Source organism: Falco naumanni, chromosome 2, assembly GCF_017639655.2.
Source record: "Falco naumanni isolate bFalNau1 chromosome 2, bFalNau1.pat, whole genome shotgun sequence".
Taxonomy (NCBI): domain Eukaryota; kingdom Metazoa; phylum Chordata; class Aves; order Falconiformes; family Falconidae; genus Falco; species Falco naumanni.
Genome location: NC_054055.1, coordinates 80,810,665 through 80,831,909, shown reverse-complemented (window position 1 = coordinate 80,831,909; position 21,245 = coordinate 80,810,665). Strand labels below are relative to the sequence as shown.

General features: G+C 42.0%; 1 protein-coding gene across 1 annotated transcript; it reads left to right on the top strand.

The window, feature by feature from the left end:
- Positions 1 to 321: 321 nt before the first annotated feature.
- WDR4 (WD repeat domain 4) lies at positions 322 to 21,025 on the top strand. The gene is made up of 11 exons (XM_040585168.1): positions 322 to 407; positions 692 to 754; positions 1,480 to 1,626; positions 3,727 to 3,883; positions 4,464 to 4,576; positions 7,718 to 7,778; positions 9,116 to 9,214; positions 14,995 to 15,059; positions 16,599 to 16,782; positions 17,681 to 17,750; positions 20,218 to 21,025. Exons 1-11 carry the CDS (start codon positions 337 to 339, stop codon positions 20,394 to 20,396), a joined length of 1,209 nt encoding a protein of 402 aa, XP_040441102.1. The 5' UTR covers positions 322 to 336; the 3' UTR covers positions 20,397 to 21,025.
- Positions 21,026 to 21,245: the final 220 nt, after the last annotated feature.

Below are 21,245 nucleotides of genomic sequence, written 5' to 3'. Positions count from 1 at the left end.
GCCCGGGCCTGGGCCTGGGCCTGGGCCTGGGCCGGCGCTGGCGCTCCGCGGGGCGCTCATGGCCGCCAGCGGCGGCGGGCGGCTCCTGGCGGCGCGGTACAAGGAGCCCGGGTCAGTGCTGGGCGGCGCGGCTGTGGGGTGGGGCCTGTCTCGCCGGCGGGGCCGGGGCGAGCGGGGCCGGGGCGATCCGAGCGGCAGAGGCTGCCCCGCTGCTGGCCGGCAGCCGGGGGCGGGGGGCGGGAGCGGCAGCAGCCCCGGCCTGTGCCCGCCTGTCGGGAGCGCCGTGGCGGCCGAGCGCAGCCTTCAGGCGCCCCTTCGGCACCCGCCGTTACCGAAATGGCGTTCCTCAGCGTTCCGGTCCTGCCGGTGTTCTGGCACGATTGCGCGCCACCAGGTGCGCGCCGCTGGTATGTGAACAGCGGGGTAAGTGCTAGTGACAAGCACAGCGGGTCTGACGAGTAAAATGCGCAGAAATCACGGTTACGTTGCCAGCAGGTGACGATTTGGTTTGGCAGGTGTAAACTTGCGATGCTCCTGTGGCGCTTTGGGAGCCCGTTTGGCAGGGGGGGGCCTCAAGGTTTTGGCGGTGCTGCAAGTGACCACGAAATAGCATGTTACAAAGGAGTTGAGCTCCTTGTAGTTAAGCTCATAGTCGTTCTAGTGTTTTTAGTTTGTTGGTTTTTATTCACAGTGATGATGGCCTCTTCGTGTACGATTGCAGCAATGTAGAGAAGACAACCTTAGGAAATAAAGGGTGAGAAAATCTGCTGTTTTCCTAGAGGGAGCATCTCCTCTGAAGGTTATGTGGTAATGATGATAATAGAAGAAAGACATGGGATGATTTCTTGATCAGGTGATGGCTAGTTTGGTTTTGCTAACCCTAGTGGATATATATGTATGTTGGTTTTTTTTTCTGTTTCGTCCCAGAGGGGAGACTGTACAAGTTTTTAGAGAAACACCAGTAGTACAATCAGTGATTCTGTATGACTCTTCTTGGTCAAGACATCTACAGAGAATGCTGCATTGTTTATTAGGTCATCTAAGACAGAAAAAAAGATATAAACCAGTTACATAACTCCTCCTTCAGGTCTGTTCTCCAAGTCATGAGATTTCAAAACTTGAAAAAGTATTTTTCTTAGTTTATATTCTACCACTGGGTATTGTTTTATCTGTAGCTAATTTTTCTGTTTTCTCCTAAATTTGTATCAAGATCTGCTAGCACAAACCCTAGCGTTTTTTGGTTTTTTTGTAGTTTTTTTTAAGCAGGTAAATTCAGGCTTAGACCTTATATCAGTTTCCTTTTTCTTAGCTTTTCTCTTTGCATTAATGTTCAAGTTGGCTCAGCATTTTAAGCACAAATACACAAATTGTTGTACTTTGTTCTTCATGCTCCCCCTTGGTGGTGTGAGAACAGCCATCTTTCTTAAGGATTTCAGGAACTCTCAGGTTGTGAACTGTTGTTTTCCTTCTCTCTATTAGGCAGGATGGAAAACTTACAGGTAAAGGAAGTGATGACATCCTGGCTTTTGCCTTCTCCCCATCAGGAGATTATTTTGCCTTGACAGATGACAGCAAACATCTGATTCTGTTCCATACAAAGCCTTCCTGGGAATGTGTTAGCATCAGGTAAGGAAGCAGGATGTTGTGTGTCACTTTGTTATGGAGATATGGCTGATTCATTTAGAACTATAAAATAGTAGTGCTTGGGATGTTGCCGTTTGTTGTCACTAAGCTTCCTGTTTATATCATTGGCTGAGGAAAGGATAATCTGTTTTCTTATTCCAGAAGATGGTATTTGTGTCCTTAAGAACTGAAACTTTACCTACTCCTAGGGAATGGTAAGGTTGGGCTTGCAAGAGTAATACTGAGTAGTTCAGCGAGTGCACTGTCTGCTTCTCTTGATTTGGAGAAGATGTTTTGAGGAATTTGTGAATTCTCTTAAAAGCAGATCTTTAGAGGTGGTGCCAACTGTTTCCGTTCTGTTGTACGGTCCTCTTGAGAAAACAGTCTGTAGCTGTCCACCAGAGGTCCTCCAGTTACAGGTTTTCTGCTGCTGCTTGTGACTACTGTTTGTGGAGAAAGAGAAAAAAAAAAAAAGAGTACCATGAAGGACTTCCTGAGAAAGTACCTCAGCATATGACATCTCTGCTTCTGGTGGTCTCTGACAAATGGTGAGGCCCTGGTTGCAAAACAAAATAGAGTCTCTGTCTGCCTGGCTGTGTGCGTAGGGTACATGATGGACCTTTAACCAACCAATGTTATCGTGAGTAAGTAATCACCAACAAAACCAGAAATGGTGAATTCTGTTCATTCTGCATTCTGTCATCCCTGTATATCTTGCCCATAATATGCCATGGGGTAATTGTTTGATATTTCATGTTTCTGCTAAAAGATCAGGTAGGACCACAGCTGGATTTTTTGGGAATGTCACTACCTGCTATTAGGAAACCGGGAATGCAGGCAAAAGGGCCTCTGCATGAAAAAAAGAATGCTAGAGTTGAGCTATGTAACTTGCGCTGGTGTTCTGTGGCAAGCTATATAAAAGTTTTCATGTGGTGCTATCTTTTGTAGTCAGCTCATTTCAGACAAGGGGAACTATTGACTTTTTGTGTTGTAAGATCAAAGGCAGTACAATGAACTCGGACCAAGACTTTTTCTTCTTGGCAAGGTAACCTATTTTGAAACTCTGTTGCCTGAGCCTGCAGTGTGTTAGTAGGCATTCTGTTCTATACATTTTTCCATTGTTACGGTGTTCCTTTAAACAGCCACTAAAAAATATTAGATTTTCTGATTCCTACCGTAAATACAGTGTATTGTTCTTTTGCCTCCAGATGAACACCAAATTTGAGAGCGGGTGAATAGAAATGTCCATTCCTTATGATCCTCGGTGACCCTAGTCATTTGTTAACACACAGGACATAGAGGGGTTTGGAAAGAAAAGAATAACAGCAGTAACAATAGCTGTTAAGTTGCAGAAGCGTTTTCCAGAATAAGTGATTAAACCTTTCCTAAAACTTGGTTTTCTCACATATATGGTCCTTACATTTATCTGAAAAGGCGCAAGAAAACTGTTACCTGCTGCAATAGCAACTGGAACTATAAGATACTGGCAGATGATGAGGGACAGTCAGAATTTAAGTTCAGGGCTTTGCCTGGACAAGGTTACCCTAAGACTGTGGTGCTCTGACTCTGGCTGTGAGGAGGAAGAGTCCTTGAGGTTCACAAGTAAGGGCTTCCTTTTACAGTAAGAAGTGGTAAATGGAGGAGTAGTTTCCACACAGTTTTCAGATGTGTTGTTGCAAAGGGCTTTTACTAGGAGAACTCCTACCTTGTCTTCTCTTTTCTGCATGTTTAACTTGTATTTTTATTATGGAGAGTTCAAAAAAGTCTGCTCGCTTTCTTTATAGAGTACTGGCAGGCTGCCTAGGTAAAATGCTCAGTTGAGAAAGCACCTAAGCAAAATGCAGGCATGCAGCTTTAATGGTCTCTTTTTTTTCTGTCACCCCCCCAGGTGTTTGCTATTACATAGTTTAGTCTTTTAATAGGTCTCAAAAGTGCTATTTCAGCCCCATACCTTCCCTTAACATTATTCTCATTACTGCCATTTCAAGAATACTGCGTCTGAGAGCTTTTTGTCCAGTCTGTTGGCCTGTTTAACCGGGTCTGAATCCAGATTTGCTGAAGCTGCCATCCAGAGCTGTTCAAACTGTGCTGTTTTTCTTTCAGGTCTGTGAACAGGAGATGCACTTCCCTGGTTATTACAGCTGCAGAAGATAAGATTCTGGTTGCAGACAAGTCTGGTGATGTCTATTCTTACTCAATAACAGAACCTCAAGCAGATGGAAAACTTGAGCTAGGTCACTTGTCTCTGCTGTTGGATGTTGTAAGTACATGTCTCCTTGTAGTTAGTGTACAAACCTGCATTCCTGCTTGTGTTTGGGTCTTTCATTGTTGCTCTTGTCCTAGGTTTGGGATTTCTGTTTTTTATATAAATCAAATACGTGGTCGGGATTTCTTCCTGCAGAGTTTGGTAAGGAAACAAGCTTACCAAAGGGTTTCCTATTGGGGAAGTGTGTGTGTTTAAGAAGGCTTCATGTTACAGTCACAGAAGACTTAGTGATAGAATGTATATGAGAATTCACCTAGTCTGTCATGTCAGTTGGGTTCTTCAATGTGATAAGTTTCTCTTTTTAACACTCAGTAGGACGTTTGCCTGTAGTGTTGGAGCTCAGTGGATTTCACTGGACCTGGTAGTCAGTGTCGCTTGTCTTAGCCAAAGTTACTGTCATAAAGATGTATGCTTCTGTTTTTGGTGGAAAAGCATGGCTTAATAGCTGCGCCTGTCATTGAGAATCAGGAGCAGCAGACAGTTTACCGCTTATCTTTTTTTCTCCTGGTTAGAAAGAATTATATTAAAACAAGCATTGAACCGCCGGGCACTTAAACTCTCCCTTTACCAACAGGCACTGAGTCCTGATGACCGGTATATCCTAACTGCAGACAGAGATGAGAAGATCAGAGTCAGCTTGGCAAAGGCTCCTTATAATATTGTATCTTACTGTTTGGGACACACAGAGTAAGTTCGTTGTGTGCAAAAGTTATTGGGTGCAGCTCTTCCCTGTGTCTCAGTGGATGAAATGATTGTCTCTTCTAGTCATAGTAAATTAACAGCTAAGTCTGTATTAGAATCATAGAATGTGTTGAGTTGGAAATGACTTTTAAAAGTCATATAGTCCAACCGTTTTGCAATGAGCTGGGACATCTTAAACTAGTTTAGGTTGCTCAGAGCCCTGTCCAACTTGACCTTGAATGTTGCCAGGGATGGGGCATCTACCACCTCTCTGGACAACCTGCTCCACTGTTTCACCACCCTCACTATAAAAAAAAAATCTTTCTTCTTTCTAGTCTGAATCTACCCTCTTTTACCATTACCCCTTGTCCTATTGCAACAGACTCTATTTAAAAGTCTGTCCCCATCTTTCTAATAAGCCCCCTTTAAGTATTGAAGGGCTGCAGTAAGGTCTCCCCAGAGTCTTCTCCAGGCTGAATGACCTCAGCTGTCTCAGCCTGTCCTTATAGCAGAGGTGCTCCAGCCCTCTGATCATTTTTGTGGCCCAACTCTGGACCTGCTCCAACAAGTCCATGCCTTTCCTGTACTGAGGACCTCGAAGCTGGACATAGTACTGCAGGTGGGGTCTCACCAGAGTAGAGGGGCAGAATTGCCTCCCTGGACCTCCTGGCCACAAGAGACTGCAGAGTCTGGAGATTGTTAGTTCAAGATGGAGCCCCCCTAAGTTTTAGGAAGGGAGGTCTTAGTGATTAGCATGGGCAGATGTTAATCTAATGCCGTCTCAATGCAGAGCTCAGACTTGGAGGCTCTGTGGTAATACAAAAGAAACCTGGCTGCATCAGTAAGATACACTCTTTCTGCCTGGACATTAGACTGCAGTGAACTAGAGGCTGCAGAATGGCTGCATAAAACAGATTCAAGGAATCATGCTTCTTAATGTAGTTACCTGGCCTTTCTGGTAGCTGAGAAAAGGGACTTGGTGTTTTTCTTGAGATTGGTTCTATTGCTGTGGGGAAGAACACTTAGGTAGGTAGAAGGATCTGCTGAAGGTGGATTGTAGGGGATATCCCTGTAGAAAGATAATGTGCTGCTGCTGTGTTACTAAGCCTAGTAAAATTCAGGGTTCGCTCTGCATAAAAACAGGAAGGATGTTCCTTCCTTTCCTTTCCCTTCCTTTCCTTTCTCTTCCATCCTGAAGTGAAGGTCCTTCTATTCCCAGGGATCTGAAGAGTAGAGGGCAGCAGATCAGCCTGCTAGCTGTGTGGATGTGGTTCAGATGTGCTCTGACTTGCTAGGAGACAGGTACTTGTTTTGCTATAGGAGTAAGGTTTTTTTCTAGCCAGTCGATCTGGACTTCCTTTTCAGCCTACAGGAGGGGACTGTATTTTCCCTTTACTTCTCAGCAGTCATTTTACCGCGAAGAAGACTCAGATGGCAAATAGACTTTTAAAAGACTTTTTAAGCAGCAAAATGTAGAGGGAAATGTCTATCAGTTGTGGTATTTTCAAAGTCTGTTCACTTTGCCTTCTATCTCCACATGGTTTTGTGGACTTTTGGAGTTTTTTTTGTTGTTGCTGGTTATTAGGGTTTTTGAGTAGGGTAGGGGGGTTGTGCAAGTTTGGGTTTTTTTTTTTGTGTGGCTGCTGCTACATTTTGAAGTCCCCAGTGACAAGATAGCAGCGAAGATGTGACCCTGCGTAGGGTGGAGAATGCATGTAATTCTGCTTGTCTGTCTCTGAGTTACTTGGGGTTAATGACGCCCTTCCAGGCGTGTTCTTCCATAAGATGATGCAACACGGTGCAGTCAACTCACTGTATCAGAAACAGGAGTTAAAGACTCTCTGACTGGGGAACTTGAGATATGGGTAGCAAACCTATCTACACTTGCCCACCAAGGTGTTTCAATGGAGCATTTAGGACATGGATTAATTTGGAGTGTCAGTCTGATTTTAATAAACATCATTTGGTAGTCTAATCTGTGGAGAATTGGCATAGTATAAAAGCAAGAGACTACTGAAGTTAAAGATCTAAGTAGTCTTTGATCAGGCCGGTTTCTATAGCATATTTACAGAGCCGTGTCTGGTATTTCCACCTACTGTGTACACAGTTGTACTTTCTAATGAATAGAATTTGATCGTCAGAAAGACTCTTCTAAACGGGGGCTGTTTTGTCTGCACAAAGAGTTCATTAGTGGCTGCAGAGTGGAAAGGCACTTAGTGTAAATTAATTGAAATATATTTAAAAATGCAATATTTAAATTAGGAATGAATGAGCAAAGGTTTACATAAAGCAGCTGTAATTGTTGTCTTGTTTCACACTCCTGGATCTTCTTTCAGTGAGGTGCGTGGTGACTCTTGCTGGATCTGCCAGTACCGCTTTGTCATGGAAGTTTGTATTACAGTGGCCAAATCTCTTCCTTCTATTTATTTTTCCTCTTTATTTTTTTAATGGCCTTAATAATATGCCCATTTTAAAGCAAGACTGTCCCACTCAGGTAATGTTTTGCTCAGGTCACTGTGTTTTAAGTTGCTGAGCATTAAGTTAATTAACGAATTCCAGAAGTTCAGGTCCTTGTTACTCAGCAAAGGCAAGTCACGGTAGACACAGCAGTATTACATATTTCTGAAAAATAAGGTTTCTGGCTGAACGTAGACACTGGTGGTAAATTGTCACATTCTTGTTTTAAAAATCTGTAAAGATTGCTTTTGAATGGTCTCCAGCTGTGATGGGAGAGATGTGGTACTCTGAAAGCTGATTCATTGTTGTTGCTGTGTTTTAAAAGCATCTGTTGATTTATGTTTTAAATGTGTGTCATGAGTTGAGAAAGGGCAATGTGCTACCCAAGTAAATCTATCTCCATTGGTATTTTCTTGGTCTAAATGGCAAAGCTCACAGTCGGGAGAAAGTCGATAGAATTCCTTGAGTGCAGATGGGGAAATATTTTTTTCCTATTAAGTAGAAAGTAGTTTGTGTAGCATATATGAAGTACTGTAGACATATTTTTTTTCTCCCTCCCAATTAGCTTGATGTCGATAATCTGTTTGTTTATTTTAGAGTTACCTTTAAAATTGGTGTTTTCTCTTACTGTGTGTGTTTAAAGACCAGTGTCATGCAAGAGAGTTCAACTTCTCACTACTTTCCCTTTAGGTTTGTGAACAAAATACTTGTAATACCCAACTGTCCTGACCTACTGTTATCAGCTTCTGGGGTACGTATTGTAATTTCTTCAGAAAAGTATTTCTCAAAAATACAGATTTTAAAGCCATTGTTTGCTTGTGTTTCCCTCAGGTTCCTTGGAATACTTAGCATCATCTCTCACGGTTTACAGCATGCCCTCTCTCTCCCTCCCCCCCCACCTTTCTCCGTTTTCTCTTCAGTATTCAACCATTCTATTACTAGATAATCTTAAGAGCCATTTACTCTGTTTATAGCATGGCTAGCTGCTTATTAAGATCTTTGAGATGGAGAAATCACAAAGTCCTCAGTATTTCTTCATCGTTAATTCTTGCTTTGGAGCACAGACAAACTTTAATCGTTGGACTGTTAAACAACTTTGAAGCAAATGAGTATTATGCTAGCCTGCCATGATAATGAGTGTCTTGAGAATGAATGGCCTTAGAATCACAGATATTTTTAGAGCTTTTAATATGAGAAAATTGTTCCTTCTACACCCTCCCACTTGCTTTCCCCTGGGCGACTTGTTCTGGATTATGTCCTTGTCTGTATGTCCTCATAGTATGTCCAGTGCATGTTATGTAGAGATTGCAGTGCAGTGCCTCACAATGCTTGGATGAGGACTGAAGAAGTGAGTGTTCCATCCATTCCCTCCCCCCAGCCCTTTTCTGAAATTGATGGCATCCTGCTGTCATGCCAGACATGTACAAAGGGAGTAGATGGAGTTGGCCTATAATAAGGGAAACAATATTCTTTGTTTCCCAGACTACCAAAACTACATAGGAAACAATTGTTTTCTGTGAAGATGTGAAGATCATAGTAATCCTTAGTGTTTGGTTTCAGCTGCTGCTCTTGCCTTCCCTAAGGCTCTTGTCTCTTGTTCCTTTAATACTTAGCAACTCTAGTGTTAGTGCTGCGTGTGGCTGTATTTCATTCTTAGCTCTTGGATGACTCTGTTTTTCCAGAGAAGTGTTTAGCTTCTTTCTGGGAGGTTACTAAAGCAAGCAAGAATTTGGGTGATAACAAGAGTAGGAGTGGAGAAGGGCAACTTGAAAGAATAGCCATTAAAATGCTGAGCACATGTATTACTGTGCTATTTGAAATTAGGCTTGAAATGTCCTCCTCCAGCTACCCAATTTCCACTTCAGAAGGAAAACTAAAGTTAGTATGATTGAATAATTTAGAATGGAGAGGAAAAATTGTGTTAATTAAAATGCTTTATCTGCAATTTGAGGTCTTAACTAAATGACTGTTTAGCAGCTTCTGTGGGAAGCTCTCCAGGGAAATAGGATTTAGCTGAAGGCCACGAATGGCTTCTCTTTGCCTGAGGTGCTGTTAGTAATAGACTTGTGTCCGCTTCCTTCTGTCCAGGACTTGACTTTGAGGCTTTGGGAGTACAAAAGTGGAGAAGAAGTGTACTGCTGTCATCTAAGTAGCATCTGTGGGCCTGAGACAACCAAACCCGACCAGGTACTCCTGTGTGTATGTCAATGCTTTTGCTATCTTCCTGATCCTTGTGACTCCCAAACGTGGTGTTTGCATTTTGTTGGGAGTGCTTCCCTTCCATCGGTGGGTTCAGAAGTTATGTGAGGCCTGTGAGTTGCCGTTACAATAGCCTGGGATTTCAGGAAAGGTAGAAGGTTCTTGTGTGCATTTATAAATGTGCCAAGCAGTAACCAAATGAAACTGTTTGTAATTCTTCCCAAATACAAGTTCTGCACACTGGAGAAAGCCTTCACGTGAAAATGTTACCAAAACCATGGGTGCCAGAGAGTCTTGGTGCCAGAAAATACCTTGTAACACTGGAAAAAAACTAAAAAATCGCCGGTTTTTATAAAATACCTAGAATTTCAAGTGTTACAGTTGCAATTTATCTGAGCAAAGAGCAGTGTTGTAACATTTGTAAGCAGTCACCTGCAGTAGTACTACCCCACAGAGTCAAAACACTGGGCTTGGGTTGTCTGAAGCTGGGCGGTATCCAGAATTAAAATGTCCCAGTCCTACATGAAAACTGAATACCTCAGCAGCTCTCCTTAGCTTGCAGCCTGTACATGAGTGCTGTCGTATGTGTGTGTTTGGGGTGCTGCTGTGATAACGGGATGCTAATCTGACGTGAGCAGTGGTTCTGGTAGTACTTGATCTCTGGTTTTGTTCTTTCTTGTCACGTGAATTGACATATGACCTTATAGCAGTGTTACAGCACTTGTACTTGTCCCTACTTTGTATGTCATATGAAGCTGGCTGCTAATCCGTTGAGTCATTTAAGAGCTGTTCATTTTACCACCCATCCTGCTGGGTGTGTTTTTCATGTGAATCTTTAAACTGCTTTCTCTGAAGTCCACAGCTGCCTCCCAGTTGTTAGGTGACTGGGAAGCCAGCAGCTGTGCATGGCTCTTGAGGCAAATCCACTGCAGAATTTGTATCCAGACTGAAATTAAATTGGAAAGTCCCCTTCCCTTGTGTTTTGTTGTGGTTTTGGTTAGTCAGTGTGTTGTGCTTGGCCTCTCCCAGCAGTCGGGAGCCATTCACGGGCATCCGTCAGAGATTCTTTGATGTCCATATACGTCTGGCCTGTTTTGTTAGTGGGATTCCCAGTTACTGAACTGGGAGCATAACTGATGGAAGGACCAAGCTGCTAGGTACAGACCCAACAACTTGAGTTTTTTTCTGTGTGAAAGACATCAGTAAGTTGTTCTTTGTGTTGAGTAATAACTTGCAACTTTGTAGGTAAGCCCAGGATGGCAGCCACTTGGATCATAGCATTCAGAGCTTAGATACTGGAAATCTTGGGTTTGGAATTCAGAGTAGTATCCATATATTAACCTGCTCCTGAACTCGAAAGTATACTTGAAAGTACACCTGAGCCAGAGACCTCTGGTACACATTCACAAGGTCCCTGGCTCATTTCAAACTGAGTCTAGTACTTGAAATCTTTGAAGTTGTTACTGCTGTTTCTTTTTTTCACAAGCAAAAAAGGGGTGTAGCAAGTTAGGCAACAAGCCCATCTAGCCCACATCCTCTTAGAGTCTGGGTGCAGCAGGATTTGAGTAAAGAAAGGAGAATTAAGACTGAGGCAAACCTGTAAAATTACTGCATGTAGTCTTCTGGAAATAAGTGGCTTGGGGAGCTTCATAGTTAAGGTGTTTTCTCTTTGTGTTCAAAAGTAGCTAATGTTGAAACAAGTGCTTTGTTGAAACAGTGTGGTTTGATAACCATCAAATCCACATCCACAGCAATGTTGTAAGGCATTTCCTTTGGAGGGAAGAATGGTTTTATTTTAAAATAGTTTGCCTTCTAGCTTTACTGGATCATTGAGGACTAGTAAGCAACTAGCTGTGAAGTGAGGAATCCTATTATTAATTTTAAAAATGCTACTTTTTGCTTAGACTGGCTTAGCATTTAGAAAGATAGCTTGCCTATAAATTAATGGGGCTTGGTCTCACACTGTATTCTAACCTCATTGCTTACAAACTATTATTATTTTTTAAAAAAATGAAGCTATAATAAACTTTGAACATAGCATTGGATAAATTGACAAATGTTAGAGGAAAAAAACCTTGTTGCTGCAAGCAAGAATTGATTTTAAAAATAATCTCCAACTCTCTTAGAATGTGTTTGAAGGCTTTTGGACATAGTTTAGTAATACTTGCCTTGCCTCCTCACACACCTGATAAAGTCCCTTCCATAGGATACTCTGTGCTGATGGAGTCTCTCAGCAGAAAGTTGGGGTGCCCGTTCACTGAGGAGTGTCAGTTTAGCTTCTTTACCTCGGTGTAAGCAAGCAATGACAGGGAAAATCCATAAACTGTGGGTTAATAAATGTAACACAACAGTTAATAAACTATTCCTGCAGTGTTTTGCAGTTCTTCTGTCCACTGCCGTATGTGTCTCCTAATGGTGGTCTTGGAAGCCTCAGGCTGGCCTGTTCCTTGAATCTGTGAAATTCTGCTCACTGCCCACTCTTACAGGGGTTTTAAAAATCTGTCTCCGGTGACACTAAATTTGCACAATGCTTGAGGGATGCCAAAGACTCAGTTGACTTCTGGAGTTTGTACACACTTGGAATGGTGATCAGGCAGTGTCTCAGTGATTACAGACAGATAAATTACAGATTTAAACCTTAATACAGTGCATTGCCACTTTTGTGCTGTATGCTACACAGCTGTCAGTACATGCTTCTTTCAGAACAGTTACAGTCTCAATGGCCAGCAGGACCAAAGGAGGAGATTTGTGTTTTGCTGGCATCATAGTGCTAGAAATGCCAGAGGTGTTGTTTGGTGGTAGTATTTAGTCATGCTATGTATCCAGGTGTATCAAAGATCACCTTCAAAACCTACTGTAACATTTACAGTCTGAATTTAAGGGAACAATGTCTTGAGTCAGCACTTTGTCGGTTGTAACTAGCAGCTGTCTGCAGATGACTCCAGCAACCAAAGATCAGATATTGATAAGTGTGTTTTCTTGTCTTCTGCATTACATTTTTATCATTGATAACCACTGTGAATGCACTGAAGCTTGAAACACAGCTTGAAGCATGGAAAAATGGATAACAATAATGATAATGGAATTATCAGTAATGATGGGTCATGTGAGCACACAAACATGGGCTTATTTTGCTTGGCAGATAATGACAGATATGTGTTTTGGGAATGTAGCAATGTTTTTGAGCAGTATAGCATTGGTTTCAGCTGATGGGTTGCAGATCCTCAGTTCATTTTTTCACTAGAATGGGAGTAATTCTCTAATTTCATAGTGCTATATAAATGTTTTTCCTGCTTCAAAGCTTCCGCCTCATCTGATCCTCTTGACAGCAGAAGCTTGTTTAAAGTCCAGAACAAGAATTGCACAACTGTACCCCAGTGCTCCAGTACATTAATTTTTCATAGGGTCACCTCTTCTCACAGATGACATCAAAAGTTAATTTTAAGGTGTTGGCAGGCTGGTAACAGTGTCATATAAATGCTGAATAAGTTCAGAGAGTATCAACTGAACATCTGTTTATCACAGACTGCTCCTGTAGCTTGTCTTTAAATTAACTGATTTTATAGGCTTGTCCTTGAACAAGATACTGCTCCAGGTCTTGTAATCACTTTGCTGATTGTTAACTTACCTACATGTGTAAAGGAAAGAGCTTGCAAAGAAGATACATTTTCTTGGTCTGTCCAGCTGTGGATAACACTTGGTTCAAATCAAAAAAGCCTTCTCCTCCCTCCCACAGTGAGGGTGGGGGAGAGCTGCTGCATACTTCAAGTTCACAGAACCCTTTGTCTCTCTGACAAAGCACTCCTGTGTAGGTGGGCACTTCCCATCGCTGCACTTGCCCTGCATGTTTGTCATGAGACAGGCATAAAAGCAGCGCTTTGTTATTAGAAGTAAATATCACAGGTTTGGGGTTTCTATATATATATTTCTGTATATCTTGGCTTGTTACTTTAAATGTCTAAAGAACCCACTGGTGGTTTGCAACAGGAGCTGTCAGTTCTACTCTAAAGCTGTGGTATAAATGGCTCCATACTGCAATAACTACATTTAGATATATTGGCTACAGAGGACCTTTCTGATTCAGCCCGCTCATCCTGCCCAGTATTTGGAACTGCAAGCATTTTTTATGTCAGTGTGAAACAGGGATCCTGGGTCCCAATGCTAAATATGGACTAACAACTTAGTATTTCTGCACAGTAGCAAGAGATTAGTCCCATCTGTTCCCAACAGCTCTGAAACACATCATCGTTTTGATAATGTTCTTTGTAAACTGCTCCTCTTCTGTTCATATTTGCATACAGGCATCTGAATACGTGAGTGAAAGGTGTGCGCATGCTGTTGTTCTTGCTTCCTTCCATGAGATTGTATCACACAACGGATTTAATTTTTTTTCTCATGTGCTTGAGATGCACTATGTAACCCTGGCTTTCAGATGTATTTATACTATTAAATATCTTTCCCACTGTTGGTTTATCTTTTAGTAGTTGCGTCATGTACCGCTGACGAAATAGTTAATTCTGGTATTAAACTTGCTGACTTGAATGTTTGGAAGCTGTACAGCTTGTTTTGCTTTTCTATGTTGATTGAAAAATTCGGAAACAAGCACCCTGACAATGCCTATACATCAGCTGGTAGCTCAGAGGGTAAAATCCCATGGTTACTCCCAAATTCAGCTGAACCTGGTGATCCAGATGGTTTGTCTAGTGACCAGTGTCATGTCAGGGAAAGAGGTGAAGGCTGGAAAGTAGATAAAAGGAAAGAGGACTTAAGGATGCACCTGAGTTCTGCCAGCAGGGTGTCAAGAAGATGTAGTATCTCCTTTATGCCAGGGAAAACTCTAGTAGGAAGGCTTTTATTAATCAGAAATGCTGGTGTTATAACTACTTACAAAATATACTTGAGAACCAGCCTTTTGCCTTTGCAGTTCCATCTTTCACATTACATAACAGATACTTTCGGAAAAGCACCCTAGGGCATCTTATTGCAGTTTCTCTGCTCCTCCCAAGCTCTCGCTTCCCACTCAGGGAGCCTCAAATCAGTTTTTGTATATTTCAAGTAGTATGTTTTGTGTAGCAAAGGTATTTCTCCGATTCTCTCCCAGGTAAAACTATGTATCTTCTAAATTGGGAATGTTGTGTAGGGTTTTTTTGTTGCTGTTGGGTGTGAGATTATAATTTTTTTTTTTAGTTTGTTCGAGGATTTTGTTTGGTTTTTTTCTTAATGAGGAAAATGGCCTCTGGCCGTCTTGCCTTGTTCTTCAAGGCATGTTTTCTGTTAAGCAGTATGGCTTCACCCAGACGCAGGTTGAAAACAGAGGCATCACAGCAAGGATATTAGCTGTGCCTCGCTATCTTTTTTTTGTTTAGCAAACATAACAGCAACAGCAGCTAATGGCTTGTGTTTATAATCTCTGAGCTGCTAGTGTGATATCCTGGCTGAGCGGGCTTAATGTCGATGTTTTTGCCATTAGCATCGCAGGAGAGAATGTCTGAAGGTGGTGTACTTTTCCTTCATCTGTTAGTTTGTCTATTAAGAGTAGTTCACTAAAACCTTTGCATTTGATCTCTGGATGGCTGTGAAGGGAGAAGTGTGGAAAACTTCATAAAACAGCAAACAGTGGCGCAGTTTAAAGGTAATTATGTTGCTTAACTTGCTGTAAATGAAGACATCTTCTGTATTTTAAAGGCTGAGATGTGAAATGGAATGTGAATTTTCTGCCCATAAATGGTCTTGACTTACAAGGATGTTTCTTTTTCTTTTTTTAATAGAAATACCCTGTGTCAAGATTAACCTACTGCTGTCAAGGTGGTTATGTTGCCATTCTATGTGACTGGTAAGAGTAAATGGGGAAAAAAGGCTAAAATCATCATGGCTCCTGCAAAGGCAAGAGCAGCTTTCCCTGCTGGCTGTCCTAACTTTCCCCTAGCCTGCAGTACTTGGTACTGTGGCTCTCCAAGTGTCCCAGGCATGCCTGCAGCCTCACAGGGAGCCTCTGAGTCCTTATTGTGCTTGGTCTGCGTGCAAGGGTTAACTGGCTTAGTTAAATTTTGCAGACTTTAGGAAGCCTTTCCATCACAGGAGGAAACGCACGACGAGGATGTGTGAGAGCCCTCCTTGGTGCTCAGGATGTCTCCCAGAATTGCTGTGCCTGATGCCCATGTGTTTTGGGTCTAGTTTTGTTCAGGGTGCTGTAGTGATGGAACGGCCAAACTTCTGTTAGCATATTCTGCTCCTGTAGATGGGTTTGGCCATTCTGTTTAAAACCCCAGCGTTGCTTCAGTTTAAAACTGTGGAGAGGCTACGTTGATTTTGGAGGTTCAGATAATTGTGTTTGTGTAAGGAGAGAGTGCTCAGGAGCTGAAGGGCCTAAGCACTGAGAAACTTTACAAATCCAGCTGGCAAGGAAATGTCTTACGGGGATGGACAAGCACTCTTCCCCTCTCTTTCCACAGCACCTTAAGCCTGCCAAGGAAGCTGTTCTTCCTGACAAAAGCTTGCCAACAGGAAAAGGAGAGATTGCCAGAGCTACCTGTACAGTGAAATCTGTAATCTGTCCCCTCAGTGGACTTGCTCTTGGCCAGAGCAAGGATCCCCGTCATGCATTCTGCATGGGCATCCAGAGTGGCCCTGGAAGGAGAAGCCATGTCAGCTGAGGGCTGTGCCTGTGTCACTTAGCCCAGGGGCCATGCTGCGCTCTGCGTCAGGCTTTTATTTCTAACTCCACAGCCTAGCATTTCTGAACAGTGCTGTCACGTGGACCTGGTAGGCCACTCGGGAGGGAGCCATGGTGTCCTGCCTGGCACACTGGGGACCTGTCTGAGGGAGGTTAGGAAGCTCTGCACGTAGAGGCTGTGGCTGCTAGAGGAGTGAGTCCTGATGGGAGAGGTGGAGATGAGTGCAGTGCCAGAGTCCTGTTCTTCAGCTGTGTCAAGATTTCCTGTCCCTCTTATTCCCTCCTCCCCTCCCTGGTATGTAATTCCCTTCCTGTTTTGTTTTGACTGGTGCTTGGCTACGTATTCCATCAAGTGAAGCCTTGTAGGCCAGTGTGCTATGATGCAACACTCCTTATATAAATCTTTAGTAATTCTTATGAAATTCCATTTGCTACCTTTTCTTTTAAAGAAAGGGCAGTGTTGACCGCTTTTTCTTTCATATAACACTTGAAAAGCTGTTTGATGTGTTACGTATTTACAGCTTCTGTCTCAGATCATGTAAGCAAACTGCACTAGAAACGCTAGAGTATTTTTTGCAATTCCTAATGACTTTGCTTTGGCTCTGTTTGGAATTAGCGTGGGTGTTTGTAGTTTGCTGTGCAAGTGATGGCTGTAGGTGGATTTGGTAATAATGGTAATTAAGTTTTTCCTCTCAAAAGTATTCCCACAGTCTACATCTTTCAGCTTGATGCCATTGCCCAACAGCTAGTTTACAGACAGCAAATCTCTTTGAAACATAAAGGTTGGGACATTGCGTTTGAGGAAACAGGAGATCTCTGGATTTTGCAGGAAGACAATGAAGCTCCTCTTCAGTTGTACAGACCATGTGATGATCAGTGGAAGGTAGACACTTTTGTTACACTAGCATCCTGAATGTTTTGTGTTGCTTTGAGGCCATAGCAAAAATGAGTAAACTGTGTTCCATGAAAGCTAAATGGCACATTTCTCTGTTTGTGTCTTGAGATGGCATAGAAGGCACGGGTACACATCTCATTCTACTTCTCACCTGTGTATAATGCAAAGCTACTGAGAGCTTATGATGAATACCAGTCTCTTCTCTCGTAAAGCTGACATCTGCCATAGCAGGATCAAGCAGAGTGGTTGTCAGCTGTTGCACTCAGTACTTCAAACCATTGTCTGTGCTACACTTGATTATTTAAAAAAAACACCACAAAACAACAAAATCCCTTTCTGGTTTGCTCAGATATGCTTTCCACACAGCCTTCGCTGTGCCTGCCTCTGAAGGATCCTTTGGGGGACAAGGCATTCTGGGAGCATTAAGGGGATGGTTTTTTTTCCCCACGAACAACAGGAGTCAAATTTGAGTAATGTGCTATCAAGTTCTCTATAATAGCCTGTTAAACAACTGGAAACTCATTTGTTATCCTTTTACGTCCCCAGCTAACTATGGTACAGCTGTGAAGTGATTTTAAATGAAATTTCCAAGTATGTTCTGTGGCCCTTATGTGTTTCTTGTGATATTCCTTTTCCTCACAGATTAGTAAGTGGGAATCTGTTTTCTTTTCCTTCAAGTTGCAAAGCTTCCCCAGCAGAACACGTGATCTCAGGCCAGGGTTCTATAGCAGTCCTGGAAAAAAGGAGCCTAAAAGAGGTTGTGGGGGGCTTACACTTACTCTCCTTTCACTGTACTCATTTGAGAGCTGTTGCAATTTTGTGTGCCATGAAGCATGAGATTAGATGATATTTTGGAAATAATAAACAATATTCCTTCTCTTCCCAGGCTGTAACTGATGACAAAGGACTACAGAAGATGTCAAAATATCTTCAAGACAACTGGACAGTGTTTGAAGGTAGAGAAATTTGGCCTAAAGGCCCAGGAAATGCAGTTTTTATAACTAAAGCATGAATCTAGGAGCAGAATTAGAGTTCAGGTCTGTTCAGCTGGCTGTTGGAGTTACTTCATCTTTCAGTTTTCTCAGTTTCGTCACTCCATCTGGTATGGCAGTTAGTGTAGTACATTAAGTGTGTTCAGGATACTGTTACCACAAAATGATGTAGGCATTTAGATCTGAATTATACCATTCTAACTGTTTTACTAGACAACTTATCACAGGGATGTATCTAAACACCCTATGATTGAGCTGCCAGAGTCTGTCTTACTGCTGTGATATTGAATACTGTTGTTTGTTTGTTTAGTCTCTTTAACTGGGAGTGATACTCTTATCAGAAGTGTAGTGGAGACAGTAAGAATGGAATAACCATGGGAGGAGCAGCTTTGCTGTAAAGATGGGCCATTCAGGTCCACCGTGGCAAGGCAGATTGTGTGGAGTTTGCTGTGGCTGGAGGGTGTGACCCTGGATGGTATCACAGATGAAATTGTTTGCTGTCAGGGCTGGTTCATTTTGTTCTTGATTCCTGCCCCACCTCTAGTCTCTGAAAGAAAAGTAGTACATGGTTTACTAGTTCAGAAGCACCCAATGCTTCTAGGATTTTTTTATGTAAAAACCACCCAACTTTACTTAGAAGCTGAAATTATGGTGGCTGCAGGACAGAGAAAGATTGCAGCACATGCCAGTGGGTATCTCATTGTGTATTGAGAGTTGATTAATTGAAATTTCTCTCCTGTACTTTGCTGGGAAACTGGGAACCTTCCTTAAAAAAGTTGTTACAGTCCCCATTGGTCTTTTAGTCTGTTCTTGGTGGCCATACATAAAGATGGAAATGTTGCAGGAATCTGCAGTCTAATGTAAAGTCTTCTTGGTGTCTAGTATTGGATGGCTTAGAGTGTAGCTGTGATTAAGTTGTTCATTAAATTGTCATTAAGCTGGTACAGTCTTTGAAATCAAAGAGGAAGTCAGGTACTCCTTTGGAAGGGAGAGTGTTTGCATGTAGATGTTGCTGACTTGATAGTTATGGCCAGGCAGATAATTAGAAGTACGAGGTGTGAGTGAAAATGAACAATAGAGAAGTAAAAAGAGTAGGCAAGGGAAGAAGTTCTGAGCTTAATTAGCCACTGTAACAAATTACTGTGATATGTGGTAGCCAGCTGCATCTGCAGCTGGGAAGGGAGGACTGCTCAGATGACAGGGTCTATTATTGTTAATTAGTAAGGAGAGGATCACTTGATGAGCACTTATTCCGGTGCATAATTAGTGCTTGAAAAGGTAGTTACTCCTTTTAAAAAAGGTGATCATTACATTGTTTAAACCCAGTCTTAATTTCTTCCTGCTGTCCCTTTATAAACTTGTTTAACCTGATTGATGATTCTGTAGGTTTTAAGACGTGTAGGTCAATCTTGAAATACACGTTGAACAGTTTGACATTCTGCTTGTAACTGATCCCAGAGAAAGATAGATCAAGATTTAGTGCAGACCAATAAAGCAGAGACTATCATGGGTATTCAAACTGACAGCATGCAATTTCTCCCAGGGCCAGAGGCCAATAAATTGTTTACTATGTGAGTGCAAGATCTTTGAAAGTAAACGTGTATGCTTTGCTCAGTGCCAGCAAGGGAAAATTGCTGGAAGAAACGAGAGGATGCTGTATGTACACTACTGTGGAGTAGCACACTAACTTCAGGACCAAACCCTAGCAAATTGGCCCTTTAAGATCAAGAATTTTTGATAGCAGGAAAAGTAGGAATATAAAAAGAACTAGAGGTAACTGGCTTTGTCAGGTATCACTCTTAACAATTTTTAGAAATGTGGACCTAGCCAGCTAGTGTCGTTCTACAGAAACAACCTGATCAGGTTTTTTGGGATAGTAGTTGTCTAAGCTTGGAGTCTTGGAGATGGTGTGATGAACATTATGCAGAATTCACAGAAAGTTAAAACCATTGGAGTGAATACTTAGAAATGAGTACATTGCTATTTGAAGTCTACTTCTTTGAGCTTCTTTTAGGTTAATACTCTAGGAGACCAGTTACAATTAGGCATACCCTTTGCAGGTCTTGGGGAACAACTTCTTGTTAGACATCTTATTGGAGTTGTGACAGCAGTCATTTTACAAACAGAAGCCTTGAAGTCTGCAAGTGTCCAACATGTAAGGAGAGCTGTGTGCTCTCTTTGCTTCAGTGTCAGGTGCTTGTGTCTGTGAATGTTTTTAGCCTAAAAATGGAGACTGTGCATGGCTGTGTGAAGGCTAAACAGGTGCTAACCAGCACTAATCACAGTGTAAATGCTGATATTTAATAAAGTGAATAGGACCACAGTAAATTAGTTGAAATTCCACTGTCTGTAATTATAGTACGGGAAGTAACTGATGGGACCCCCAAGGGAATTAACACTTGTCTTATGTTCTCGCTTTGCCCATTTGCAGGTTTTGTTGGTGCAGAGAGCCACTACAGCAGTCTCTACAAGGCTTCATTTGATAACATGACTGCCTACTTACAGAGGAAGGAGGAAAGGTTACAGCAGCAGAAAAAGAAAAGGCAGGATCTGCAACGCGGCTCGAATGGACAAACAAAAAAGATGAAGACTGAAGAATCATCGCTATGACATTTGCTAGCTTGTAACTTTTGCCTTGCTGAAAAGAACTGATCCAACTGTGGACTGGTTTTAAGTGCAAAATGGATTATGGAAGAAGGCTGGTTTAAACATCTGTTCAGATTCAGGTTTTCAAGTAGCCTGATATGACAATATCCTGCTTGCAGCAGATAATGCATTTACAGTATGTCTAAGCTTCTAGCTGCATACAAGTATTAGCGGTTCAGTCCTAGGAATCTCTAATGCATGATATATGAAAATTGGAGATGGTGTTTTCCTCGAGACGGAATTTCCTTTTTGCCTACCATGTTCAGGCTTTGTTCTTCAGGTGGAAGTGCACTGATTAAAGTTGATGTGTTGGGGTTTTTTTCTTTTGTTTTTGTTTTAAAGGTCTGTTAGTTAATATAACTAGCTTAGTGTTCTGGCTATGGGAGAGGGAATGTATCAAAATCCTTGCTGTATATAAAACATTTTAGCTGAGATTTCGCCATCCTTGTTTTTACCCTTTACTTTCAGTTCATATGGTAGGAATTGTGCCTAGCTTTCAATCCATTGCTTCTTGCTTGTGGCATATTTCTGTAAGAGGAAACGCAAAAATAGATTTTATACATTGGAAAGTAAAAGTAAAATGTGTCAGTCAACTTTGTGTTACTGGAAGATCCTTTTATTGCAATATGATCCTAGTGTTTCTGTAAAAATTGAGAGGTCTATAAGGAAAATCGGAGTGCATTCTGCTTTCTTCAGCAAGAACTCTTTCATGTTGCGGTTAGCCAAGAAGTACATCTTTTGAAAAAAGTTACCAGTAAGAGCCTTATGGGATCACTTGTTGCTTCATCGCGGGGCACAAGATAAGCATTCGTC